The sequence below is a fragment of the Balaenoptera acutorostrata genome, chromosome 6 (assembly GCF_949987535.1).
Source record: "Balaenoptera acutorostrata chromosome 6, mBalAcu1.1, whole genome shotgun sequence".
Lineage (NCBI taxonomy): Eukaryota > Metazoa > Chordata > Mammalia > Artiodactyla > Balaenopteridae > Balaenoptera > Balaenoptera acutorostrata.
The window spans coordinates 72183235-72195734 of record NC_080069.1 but is presented as its reverse complement, the minus strand read 5'-3'; the positions used below and the strand labels follow the sequence as shown (position 1 = coordinate 72195734).

The 12500-nt window shown below is 43.1% G+C and overlaps 1 protein-coding gene across 7 annotated transcripts in view; it reads left to right on the top strand.

The window, feature by feature from the left end:
- SMARCA2 (SWI/SNF related, matrix associated, actin dependent regulator of chromatin, subfamily a, member 2) overlaps positions 1-12500 on the top strand; it is a 182846-nt gene that overhangs the window by 58535 nt on the left and 111811 nt on the right. For all 7 annotated transcript variants that reach the window (XM_028166516.2, XM_057548235.1, XM_057548233.1 and 4 more), the window contains 7 exons: positions 779-909; positions 1147-1204; positions 3311-3411; positions 4612-4759; positions 8700-8863; positions 10201-10267; positions 10929-11039. In XM_028166516.2, coding sequence (XP_028022317.2) covers positions 779-909; positions 1147-1204; positions 3311-3411; positions 4612-4759; positions 8700-8863; positions 10201-10267; positions 10929-11039 — 780 coding nt within the window. The remainder of the gene's footprint in view (positions 1-778; positions 910-1146; positions 1205-3310; positions 3412-4611; positions 4760-8699; positions 8864-10200; positions 10268-10928; positions 11040-12500) is intronic.

Here is a 12500-nt window from a genome sequence, read left to right as displayed (position 1 = left end):
TTGCCAGATTTCCAATGAGCAGAGCCTTTTGCTTTATCACAGGTCCCCATGATTGGGCTTGGTACCTGGTGGTTTGGTTTTGGATAAATGACATTGTTTCTGCAGAAGCCAAACCAGCCATAATGAGATGATACAAGTTACAATACCTTTTCCTTTTTTCCCTTATTCTCTCTGAAACCATGACTTTGCAGTAGTCCTTATCTGGAGGGGATTATTTGGGGGTTGGGGGTTCTTAGCTGCAAATGACAAAAATCAACTCTGCCTGATTTAAGTAAGAAGGGAACATACTAATAGGATATCGGGTGAGTCATCGGAACCCTGGAAGCCTGGAGAAGATGACTGGTGACTGCGCTATTATTTCAGTGATATGTTACCGTAGTGTACCCTACAGCTGCTTAGTGAGGACATGGCCGGCCTTGGGAGTGGGCACAGCCAATACCACTGTACTGGCACTGCTGCCACTGTTGTCTGCCCTCCTACCAGTGTGCCTGTTGGCCCCCGCTTCCTTCTAGGTCCTAATTCAGAGCCTTGGTGAATGCGCCCTGCTGGTGGAGCTTAGGTCTTGTGCCAGTTCCTTTGCTGCAAGGGAGGCCAGTGTTTTCAGTTTCTTTGGTAGGAGGTGACCTCCCACTTCCCACCAGGACTCATCAGGTGATGAAATTTCTAATCGCGGGAAAGGATTTCAAATGCTGGGCAGCCAAAAGGCCGAGAAACATCCAGCACAGAATTGGGTGAATGTCTTAACACGAAGCGGTGTTATGTCTTTTCTCCTCTCTAGCCCATAGATGAGAGCAGCCAGATGAGTGACCTCCCTGTCAAAGTGACTCACACAGAAACCGGCAAGGTCCTGTTTGGCCCAGAAGCACCCAAAGCAAGTCAGCTGGACGCCTGGTTGGAAATGAATCCTGGGTATGGCACTAAAGCAGAATTATTGGTGTTCTTTGACTTCTTAGGTTTTTGTGGTCCTTGTAGAATCTGGGAACTAAAACAGCATGACCTTTGCTGAACTGCTTAAAGTTATTACCTGCATTTGTACATAGAAAGTGCCATACATTTGTGTATAAACACACACACACACACACACACACACAGTTTTATGATTTAAAAAGCTAAGCCTCCTCTTCCTCCCCACTCCTTTTCTTGTAGTTACGAAGTTGCCCCTAGATCGGACAGTGAAGAGAGTGATTCTGATTATGAGGAGGAGGTACGTATATATCTCTGTTTGGAGTTCATTGGCTGGAAAGTTCACGGGGAAGCACCTGTGTCCTTCTATCTCTTCGTCCTCCAGTTTTGGCCATCGGGTGACAGCTGGGGCTGAGGGTTTGACAGAGCTTTGCTGGTGCATGCCTAGTAGCACAGTGACTTCTCGGGGGCTCCCGGCGAATGTGGAAGCTTGGTGAATTCTAAATTTATTTGAAACCAAGAAAAGAGAAGCTGGCATTAAATTGGAGATGGTAGAAAGGTCTTCTGAGGAAAATTGGAGATGGATTACTTTGGGAAAGGCAATTCCATGCTTCTAAGTCATTTACACTGAGGGTTAACAGCCTAAAAAATGTCTGAAGTTCTTTAGTCCTTGGGCCTGTTTGAAGCTGTAAGTCTGGAAACTTAGACCAAAAGGGCAACATGCACTTGGTTTAATGGGTTTATTGATCCTCTTGGGTTTTTTCTTTAAATGTGATTCTTGCTTGAATTCTTTGGATATACTTGTTAGCCACATTTCTCAGTCTGTAGGAAGGAATACTCAATATATCCAGAACCTGAAATGGTGATCTTGGATACTTTTAATAGAAATTAAGGAATAATAAAGGTATCTTTTAGATCAACTTTAAAATCCTTAACAATTACAAATAGAAGGATTAAAAGATTTTTATCTCCTTTCTTAGCACATTGTTAGCGTATAGTCATTAAATCTGATGTTTACCAGTGTTGGGGAATCTTGGTTCAAAGAATGCCATGGCCGGAGCAGAGCAGCCTTACCAATAACAGTTCACCAGAATTTTAAGACCGTTGTTATTTTCTTCTGTTTTGTGGACCTGTGTTTTCTAAATTAATCTACCATGGACACTTGCTGCTTTTGCAAAGAGGAAAGATAATAGAAGTTACTTTTTTTTTTTTTTAGAAAAAAAGCATGCTGTTAAGCAAATACTTTTGGAGGCATGCTTTTTTTTTTTTTTTTTTAATAGGCTACTCTTTCTCTGAGGTACTTGAAACTTACAAAATCAATTTTTTAAATGTCTTGTTTACTCGGATAAATGGGCCCATAAATGATCCGTTGGAAGAATCTTCTCATTGAGTCTGAGAGCCAGGGAGGGACAGAGATGAGGTAAAGAAGGCTGCTCAACCCACAGGTGCCCTCCTGAGACTGGCAACTTCAGACAGCTCCAGAGAGCTGGGACTAGAGTGAACTCTGACCTGGGGGTCCGGAGACCAGGTCCCCATCTCATGGCGAGTCATGTGCCCTCTCGGTGCTCACCTGGATGTGAAGGAGCTGTGCCAACTCCTCAGTTTACCCCTTGTGGCTCAGTGATCCGTGGTCATAGATTTGATTTTCTACATTACTATCATGTCAGCTTGTATTGTTTCATTCAAGCCTGATAGAAAAGCATGATTCTTTTTAAGCCTACTTTTAAAGGAAATTCTCCTAGATTATCTGGAAAGATTCAGCCTTCAACACCAGTGGGTAGTAGTGGGCATTATGAATATTTAGTGAAGCTTTTCAACAGGCCAGCAGAACGAAGTACACAGTTGAGAGGTGGGGAGGTGATGAATCCTTTGCCATGTTATTAACAGTTTTAATCTAAATAGCCAGAAATGTGGGCTGTGAAGTGGCCACAGAAAGCACACACAGAAGGCCGTGTGCTTACAAGCTCCAGTCTCTCCAATGTGAAGACATGTGGGACCATCCAAGGCCCACTGGCATTATCAGAGAGAAGGACAATACTAAGATCTCTTCAGTTGGCTTTGGAGAGAAGGGTATAGAAGGTCACTAAGTTAGCAAGAGCAGATATGGTTTACAGGACTCTCTGATGACCAAATAATGATAAATATCCATCTTTCTGGCATGATTTTTACATATTTATTCTTGGGAGCAAGGGTTCCAGGGGACCCTCAGAGGGTTCCTTTTGTTCTTTCATTCAGTGATGTAAACAGCGATGGCCTGGTGTAAGTAAGGGTTAAGTTTACGTCCTCCCTCAGTTGTGTGCACCTCACTGTGAAGTAGAATACTATTCACTCTCTTTTCAGAAATCGCCGAGCCTAGGGACTCCCTCGTTAAAATGGAATCACCCCCGTATCTTTGTTCCTTCCCCAGGATGAAGAGGAAGAGTCCAGTAGGCAGGAAACAGAAGAGAAAATACTTCTGGATCCAAACAGTGAAGAGGTTTCCGAGAAGGACGCTAAGCAGATCATCGAGTATGTGTCTCTCAGAGTTTTGTCTCTTGCAAATGCATTTCGTGAGGGTTGCGCTTTATGGATTTTCTTTTAGAGAAGTTGGTCTAAGGAAGGAAGCCGACCTCACGCCCGTGCTCCGCTCGAAACGCCGCCGTCTGAGGTCACCAGAGTGTCCCGCTGCTCGGCTCCCCCCTTCCGCCCTCCCCCACTTCATGACTTCCTCGCTCCCGGGCTCCTCGTGTGTCACGCGCTTCCGTCCCACGTGGAACCTGCCCCTCCAGCTGGCTGCCTTTCCTGCCTTCCTTAATGGCGCCAAAGCCCGCCCAGAACCCCAAGTGAGAAACGTCCTCGTTGCAGCAGCTGCTCGGCCGCCAACTCCCCCGGCCCAGCCTCTGAAACACCCCGGCACCCCCTGCTCCGTCCCCCGACCTGAGTGCCCAGCTCCATGCCTCACTCTGCTCGAGCTCTACATCAGTGGGCTACCCAGCTCTTTGCCTGTGTAGCTCTAGTGTTAAAACTGTGGCGAAACACTATGCAAAACAGAACATTTTAAAGTGATGAGATTTTAAAAAAAAAAAGCAGAAATAGACATTCTAATATTTTCTCCTTTTATTCCAGGGCTGTGTGCCCACTTCAGGAACCTTTCTTTTATTCATCTGCCCCAGCTGCTTCACTGAAGGTTTTTAAGACCCCCCTCCATGGTCCGTCACTGCCTGTAGAATAACACCGTAGTCGGTTAACAAGGCATAGAAAATGGAAGACGACCTCTCCTCTTTCCTGTCTCTTTAATGTCACCTTTGCCCACCCCCCCACCTGTCTTCCAAGTTTTAGGCAGTGTTCTGTGGATAGGATGTATCTTTGTACTTCAAGGGCCTAGGACAGCTTCAGTGGCAAAGTGTGAACCTGCAGGTGTACGATTCACGCTCATAGCAGTCACTTGAGGTCGAGCGGGCCTGCGCTCAAATCCTGACGCCACCACCTTTCATGTGACCTGGGCAACTTCGTGAAGCTCTCTCAGCCTGAAGTTCTCCACAGGCATGAAGTGGGGATGGTAACAACAGCGTCTACCCTGCTTGCTTTTCACGAGGATTACAGATAATATGTTTTAGCTGCCGGGCATGAAGTAGGTGATAAATAAAGCTCTACTTCCTGCAGCTGTTTTCGGCTCTCCATTCATGCACCAACTTCTCTGTGTGTGACCCTCCACTTTCTCTGGCCCAGGACAGCTAAGCAAGACGTGGACGATGAGTACAGCATGCAGTACAGTGCCAGGGGCTCCCAGTCCTACTACACGGTGGCCCACGCCATCTCGGAGAGGGTGGAGAAGCAGTCGGCCCTCCTCATCAATGGGACCCTGAAGCATTATCAGGTAACTGGCGTGGTGTGTGTTTTCTTGGCAGGTCTCAATCTGTTACCTAATTTTTTTTTTAAATTTTTTTAATTTAATTTAATTCAGTTTTATTTATTTATTTATGGCTGTGTTGGGTCTTCGTTTCTGTGCGAGGGCTCTCTCCAATTGCGGCAAGTGGGGGCCACTCTTCATCGCGGTGCGCGGGCCTCTCACTATCACGGCCTCTCTTGTTGCGGAGCACAAGCTCCAGACGCGCAGGCTCAGTAATTGTGGCTCACGGGCCTAGTTGCTCCGCGGCATGTGGGATCCTCCCAGACCAGGGCTCGAACCCGTGTCCCCCGCATTGGCAGGCAGATCCTCAACCACTGCGCCACCAGGGAAGCCCCTGTTACCTAATTTTGATTAGAGTATGTTGTGCACGTGCCCATTGCTGCAGAGAGTTGACCATGGCAAACATTTGGGGTCGCATTGCTTCTAATAGGGCGATTCTCTCCACCGTGCCCGTAATTCTTGTTTGAGAGTGTTCCATTTTACCGTCTTCCCTAGGGCGTACCCATTTTCTCTTCTATGGCTTTGGGATGGATTGTGTTTTCAGAAATCCTGGGTTAACTTTTGGAACCCTTTTACCATGGATCTCTTCAGAATGGAAAACCCAGCCACATTCTATGAGTGTGGGGAACATCTGTGCCTCTTTTTTGAAGTAAATGAAGTATGTATTTCTTCAAAAATTTCAGTGGTGTCTGTAGTTCAACACTATGGATTCAGCCACCTAGCAGTCGCTATCTACTACATTTACGTGCTTTTTTTTTTAAGACACAGTAGAGTGGTGAGCAACCCTGCTTTCATGAAAACTAGGCTGTAAGCATAACGTGTGTTTCATTTGACCTGTCTGGAGTGAGGTCAGCTCCTGTCTTTTACCTCCTTCTACTTCACAGTGTTTCCCAAAGTGTGTTCCTTAGAACATTTGTCCCATGAGATAGACCTCAAAAAGAAGGGGAAAAAATAGGTTCTGTGGTTAAATAAATATGGGAAATACTATCAGCTAGAACTTGGATTACGGTATAATTTACGATTCCAAATTTGGATACTTATGAGAACGAACAGTGGCCCTTATCACTGATCATAGGTGTCACCCAGGACTTCCCAAGCCAACCAGACACCTGGGCACTCTAGCAATGACCCTTCTCGGTAATCCATGGTGTGCGTCAACACACGCATGGGCTCTGCAAAAATAAATGTGTAAACTGTAACTGCGTATCAGCATCCTGCAGTGAAATAACTTTAACTTTGTATTTCCCAAATTTCTCTGACTACCAAACTTTCTTTTCATGTATCATATACCTGTTCACATCCTGTAAAATTAGGGACCTTTGGAATATGCTTTAGGAAGTATATGCTTTAGGCCAATAGTTCTCAAACTCTTTGAACTTGGATCCACTTAAACTCCTAAAACGTGGCACTCTGTTGGCTGCCATTGCATCAGGGTGAAGGATACGGAGGCTACTACTACAGTACTGCCTTGATTTGTGTTAAAGTGCCAGCAGTTTACACCCACTACTGCTTTTGCATCATCCGTGCAAATGTCAACACAATATAAAAGGCAAATAATACCTTAGTGTTAATAAGAAAATCATTTTGACCTTGTGGATCGCCTGAAAAGGTTTTGGGGACCCTCAGGAGTCCCTGGAGCACACTTTGAGAACCACTGCTCTGGCTGTAGTAAGGTCATGTTTTCTCCAAAGACCATGCTACTTTCATGAAGTTCAAAGTTGTTTTCATCTGATTTGGCCTCCCTGACATAGATGTTAACTTGTAGTTGGTTCTAATGAACTCTTGTACGTCTATATATGGCAGGTGCATCGTTAGATTATTCGTGAATAACTTTTAACGCTACATTGATTTCCTCCTGCCATCCAGCACCTTTGAAAGCATTCTTTATCACTGTCTTCTCAAACCTACCTCCTCCTACTTGCATACGTGAATTTTATGGCCTTCTTCCTCTACTGGGCTGCTGTAGATTTCCTGAACATACCTTACTCTGCCCACCTCCGGGTTTTTGCTTCATGGAGTTTCTTCTTCCTGGTCTCTGACCATCCATATCTACCTGATGAAATCTTTTTTATTTCTCACAAACCAACTGAAATTGTGGCTCAAAGCCTTCCCGGATCACTCTATCCATGAGTAAGCTTTCTATCGTCTTGCTCCTTGACAAGTTTTTGTATTGAAAATAGTTACTTAACCTTGACATAGCTGAGGCCTTCCTGCTGCTTCCTGGAAAGCCACGTAAGCTTGGCTCAATACCCAACCCCTCCAATTCCATGGTCTAGGAAAGTCCAAATCACTTCCCACTTTTTTTGTGAATTTCTAGTCCCCTCTGCTGCCAGTTTCTGCTTCTGTTTTATCTGGGATTAAGACAGATGCAAAATTCAGCCCCTTTGCCGATTTTCATTTAAAAAAAAAAAAAAATCCACTACCACTGAGTGTCCAAATGTTTCTGGCACTTAGTTGACTTTCCTAAAGGTCTGGTGCTCTCGGGATCATGTTGCAGGTGTGCATCTCCTCCCACCCACCACTAAGAGTTCCTGGCATTCCCCTTCTGCCCCTATGTCTTTTGTGCATCCCCGTGGGACCTCTTTCTGTTCCTCTCATTTCTTGGTGTTGCAGCTCTTCTGCAAAAACCTTTAGGATGATTCGGAGTCTTGCATGGTATGAGGCACCCTAAGTGGCTTATCCAAGTATTTCTTCAAACCATTGCAGTACTCTTCCCAAGAAAAATTCTGGCCCGTACAATTTTATATGTATGACATTGGCACTGCCAACCGCGTCTTGGTGCATGAATGGCTTATCGGCTCCTCTTTGACTGCAAGCTTCTGAAGGGAGGCATGCATATTACACACCTAGGTTTCCATCTGCTATAGCTCCTTGCGTGGTCCATTTAACAAATATTGAAAGTAAAAGAATCACTTGCTTTGTTTTTACGTAAACCAAATTAAAATTAACATTTCCCTAAGCATAACTTCATTAGCAAGCTAAATTGACTTTAGCAATTATATACATATAGATAAATAGATAGCTAGATAGAAAATATATATATATATATATATATAGAGGGAGAGAGGGAGAGAGGGAGAGAGGGAGAGAGAGAGAGAGAGATGATCCTATCACGTAAACCAGAATCTGTGATACGGTGGTGGAAGGGAATTAGTGGTTGGAGAGGGAAGTTGAACAATGTTGTATTTTCACCCAGACTTTCTTGTGTTTAACATGGAAATCCAAAGCTGTGTCTCTGGTGCTGTGCTTTTGTACTTTAAAAATATGTTGAACATGTTTCCAGGCAGTCAGCTGCCCTTGGGGAGCACTTACATTGCAAAGTTTCCATGTGGTGCCTGGGAGCTTTCTCCGCCAGGAAGTGCCCTCCTGTGGGCCCAGCAGGTGCCCCTGGCGCCCTGGTCACTCTGCTTCCTCGCTTGAGGGGATTCCCACCCCGGGGAGCCGGGAGGCTCTTCATCACCAAGAAGGCTGTTTCTAATGACCTGTGATCTTCGTGCCAAACCTGCCTTCTGGTTTGTTTTTCTTTAATCCTCATGGTGGCTTTTTGTTCTTGGAGTGGTTGGAATGGATTTTCGTGTGGGTTTTCTTCATTTATAATAATTCTAGAATGTCATGTACTGTGAAATGCTAAGTAGGGATGAACGGCAAAGCTGCTTAAAGTCCCCCCAGTACGCTCCAGCCCATCATTTCTAAATCTGATTAGCACTCAGCACCTGCCAAGCATCAGGGGTGATTACAGGCTCATATATGAAATTCTCTTTGTGTTGGTGCTTCCCCTACTTTCCTACTGTGGGAAATCCCACGTACAGCACGGAGGAGTTAAGAAGTCGCAGCCTCACTTGCGTTGTATTAGTATTAATTACCTGTGCAGATCTTGGATAATTGAAGCAATTACTCTTCATTTCAGCTCCAGGGCCTGGAATGGATGGTTTCTCTGTATAATAACAATTTGAATGGAATCTTAGCTGATGAAATGGGGCTGGGAAAGACCATACAGACCATTGCACTCATCACTTATCTGATGGAGCACAAAAGACTCAATGGCCCCTATCTCATCATTGTTCCCCTTTCGTAAGTAAAGCCATTTATTCCGCAGTTATCTTTCTTTATGTTGGAGCTTGCCCTATTCATAGTTTGTCCTTGTTTTTCCCTTAAGGCAGAATTGTAGCCTGTAGTGGGATTATCAAGAGCATATAATCTGGATTTAGGTTTTCTTTTCCCACCCCGCTTGCCACCCTTTGATTGGCTACATAAGCACAGGATGAAGTGATTTTTTTTCAGCCCTTAGCATTGCGGTCTACACAGCCTGCACACTGTGCAGTGGGTCGCATTCTTCATCACGCCTGAAGTGGCTCATGAAGCTGAAAGGTTTTGATTTTTTTTAAAGATTTCTTTGATTTTTTTTCTCTTTCCATTTCCAAAAGGTTATATATATTCAAAAATTATATATTCTTAAATCTTCCTTTAGTGTCCCTCTTAAAGCAAAATTGTAACTATGAATTTTGCATTAAACCGCCCTCAGTACTCGCAGTTTATCTGCAGTGATTTTGTCGCTTTGTAAGGATGGGTCTTCACTGCCTCGCCCACTGCATGGCTCCTTGTGGGTCTTTAGTGGAGACCCCTGAGGGAAGGGATACCTGTTCAAAACCGCCCTCCTTGGATGGGAGTGTGTCTCTGACGGTGGGTGTGAGGTTGCAGTTCTGTTCACTGAGATCCTCTTCTAGATCTCAGTGCTAATTACACACTTGGACCTTGAGAAAAAATATTCTGTTTTAGTATTTCCTTCAAATTTTGTCTAAATGAGAGTTATTTGCAGACCTCTTTAATCCATATTATTTGAATCCATGGTATTTAGACACCCTTTCCATATTATCTACATCTTGAACATATATTTTGGTTTTTATCTATGTTTTGCATGTTCTGACTCATATATTACATTGATGCTTTCAGGGATTTTGCCTTTTAAGGCATTTAATATTTTTCCCCTGCCCCCTCTTGACAGATTTATTTAGTATTTTCATGTGCTTTTGTCATTTCTTTTTCCTGACTCAACTTTTCTCTGAACTTTATATGGCTGTTTCTAAAGAGTCCCCAAATCACTCTGGTAATTGCTGTTTTTCAGTATTAAAATTAAGATTTTTTTTTTGCTCTCTGTGTTCATGCATTCTTTAATTTTTTTTTCTCTTACGAGATTCCATGTGAACCCACAAACAAACTTGTCATGCTTTGTGGCAGCTTATTTCTAACTTATCTCTTATTTCCACACCTTTAAAATGAATACGCAGTTGAGATATTTTATATTCTCTAGCCCCTTTCAAGGTGAGGCCTAAAAGTGAGTAAGAACATCTTTTTAATCACAGATTTTTATACAAATGTCTCTCTGTATTTTGTTTTCTTTTGTTCTATAGGACTCTATCTAACTGGACGTATGAATTTGACAAATGGGCTCCTTCCGTGGTGAAAATTTCTTACAAGGTTTGGAATCCTGTATTTATTTTTTGCTTTTCCACGTTTATATATAGACCCTATTTTCTTCATTCCCTATGCACATCTGTGAACTGTATCTGGTTGTAAAGTTTTGTCATGTACATCATGTACTAAACAGTGAGAGTTAATCATCCCCAAGAAGATTACTGTAATAAACCATAATTACTTTCAGATAGTGAAATGCAGAAGAAAATTGTTAATTATCATATTGCGAGGTTTCTGATGAGAGTAATACAAATGACAAATATCACACATCCCGCGTGCTGCTACCATGCCCACTGTTCCTGCAAAGTTAGGCAATTACCCGGGCGCCCGGGCGCCTGCTGGACGCTCCTGTAGAAATGGAGCCTTTCAGCGGAGCAGCGGGTTTTCTGCTACCTTGGGGTCACCATAATTTCCTTTTCTTTCCCACCCCCCCCTTCCCTCGGTCTGCAGTGGGAAAGCTTCTCCATAAAGGTCTGAAAAGTGTCCAGACGTGTGAGCAATTTTGCCAAGCACTTTCTTCCTGGATAATGGATCTGTATATGATAATTGCATGTATGTGCAGTCCTTAGTCACATGCCTGGGCTCCATTAAGCCATGAGTAGTGAGAGACAACGCACGCCTGCTTCCATCGGGTAATATACATCTGTATTTTCTTCCCATTCAGGGCACCCCTGCCATGCGTCGCTCCCTCGTCCCCCAGTTACGCAGTGGCAAATTCAATGTCCTCCTGACTACTTATGAGTACATTATAAAAGACAAGCACATTCTTGCAAAGGTATGTTTAAAATAATTCTCTTATCTCTAATTATGGACCATCGCAACTGGAGTGTAAAGTATTCCCCAAATTATACTCACTAGTATAATTTGCTCGTTAGATGGCTGGTCTCTCTCTTTTTCAGTCAGATATATTTTGGTCATGTGTTTTTCATTTTATGTATGCTGGGGTTTTTTGTGTTTTATTTTGGTTGTTGTTGTATGTCACTGATCCTGGGACTCTTACCTACCCTATCCTATCATAGTTTATGGGTTTACATCTCTTAAAAGAATTCACCTGGGTTCCTTCAACTCTTTTTTTCTCTCCAACAGCCCTGAACATCGTGCTTGTGGAAGAAATAATTGTTTTTGTTGCCCTGGGATATTGTCAGCAGCGTAGCTTCATTTCTCTTGTGTCTTTGTCTCTCCAGAGATGAGTAGGCATTTCTCCATATGGTCTTCTCCATATGAACGTTTATCCAAGCTGCAGTTTTTGTGCTATTCCTGTTTTATATTCTTCCTGGTGAAATAATGGGCTATTATTGTTTGAATTACTCTGGGCTCTTTCTGTGACTATTTATTTAGAGCCGGGAAAGAGTCGTTTTCTACCTGTGACCTACATGTCTGCTGATTTGTATGTCCTAAGTTGTCCTTTAGCCAAAAAATAGAATTTTTTTTTCCATTTATATCGTCTTGTCTCCTAATATATTCATGTAGAATGATGGGAGTAGTTTCTGTCATAGAGGAAGCATGAAAAGTTAATTTTTTTTCCTTTAGTAATTTCTTTTACCCTGTGGTGTTTTGAAAGCACTATGATCTGAAGCTAAGTTATGGCCAGAATTGAACAGAATCACTATTTCTGGGGTCTGTTCTATCTCTGCATTAAACCTTTGCTCTGGGAATAGAGAGTTCCCTTCGTGGCATCCTAGGAAATAACATAAAGGAAATGGGCTCCCAGGGGAGGTTTGTTTAATCATTGAGATAGCACCCGTAACAATGCTGTGTTCCTCTTCCTCATCCTCCAAGATGAATTTGGCAGTGTCAGGAATGACGTGTTTTCAATATAACTGTGGGAATGTGTTTGTACATTTGAGATCCTTTTAAGGAAATTCATATCATGTCTTCTGCATATGTATTTCAAAATTCATCGGACACGCCTGGTAACGAGGTGTATTGCTTTTATTTGTCACTGGAGAAATGAAGCTCTAGAAAGGGGTAGTAATTTTTTTCTGAGTGGAAGACCTAATTAGTAGTAGACCCGATAGCAAAATCATAGGCCTCTGATTCCTTGTTTATTATTTCATAAGCTAAATTTAGGCAGGGAAGTAGATTTAGAATATTGATTTAAATACATTTTTATCTCCTGGCCTCTTTTCACGCTATTGGTAACTTTGGGACAGTTGATTGTACAGCTTTAATTATTCTTAAGCAATTTTCTTAGAGGTAGCAGAGGAAGGAAACAAATTTAAAAACTCTGGGAGTT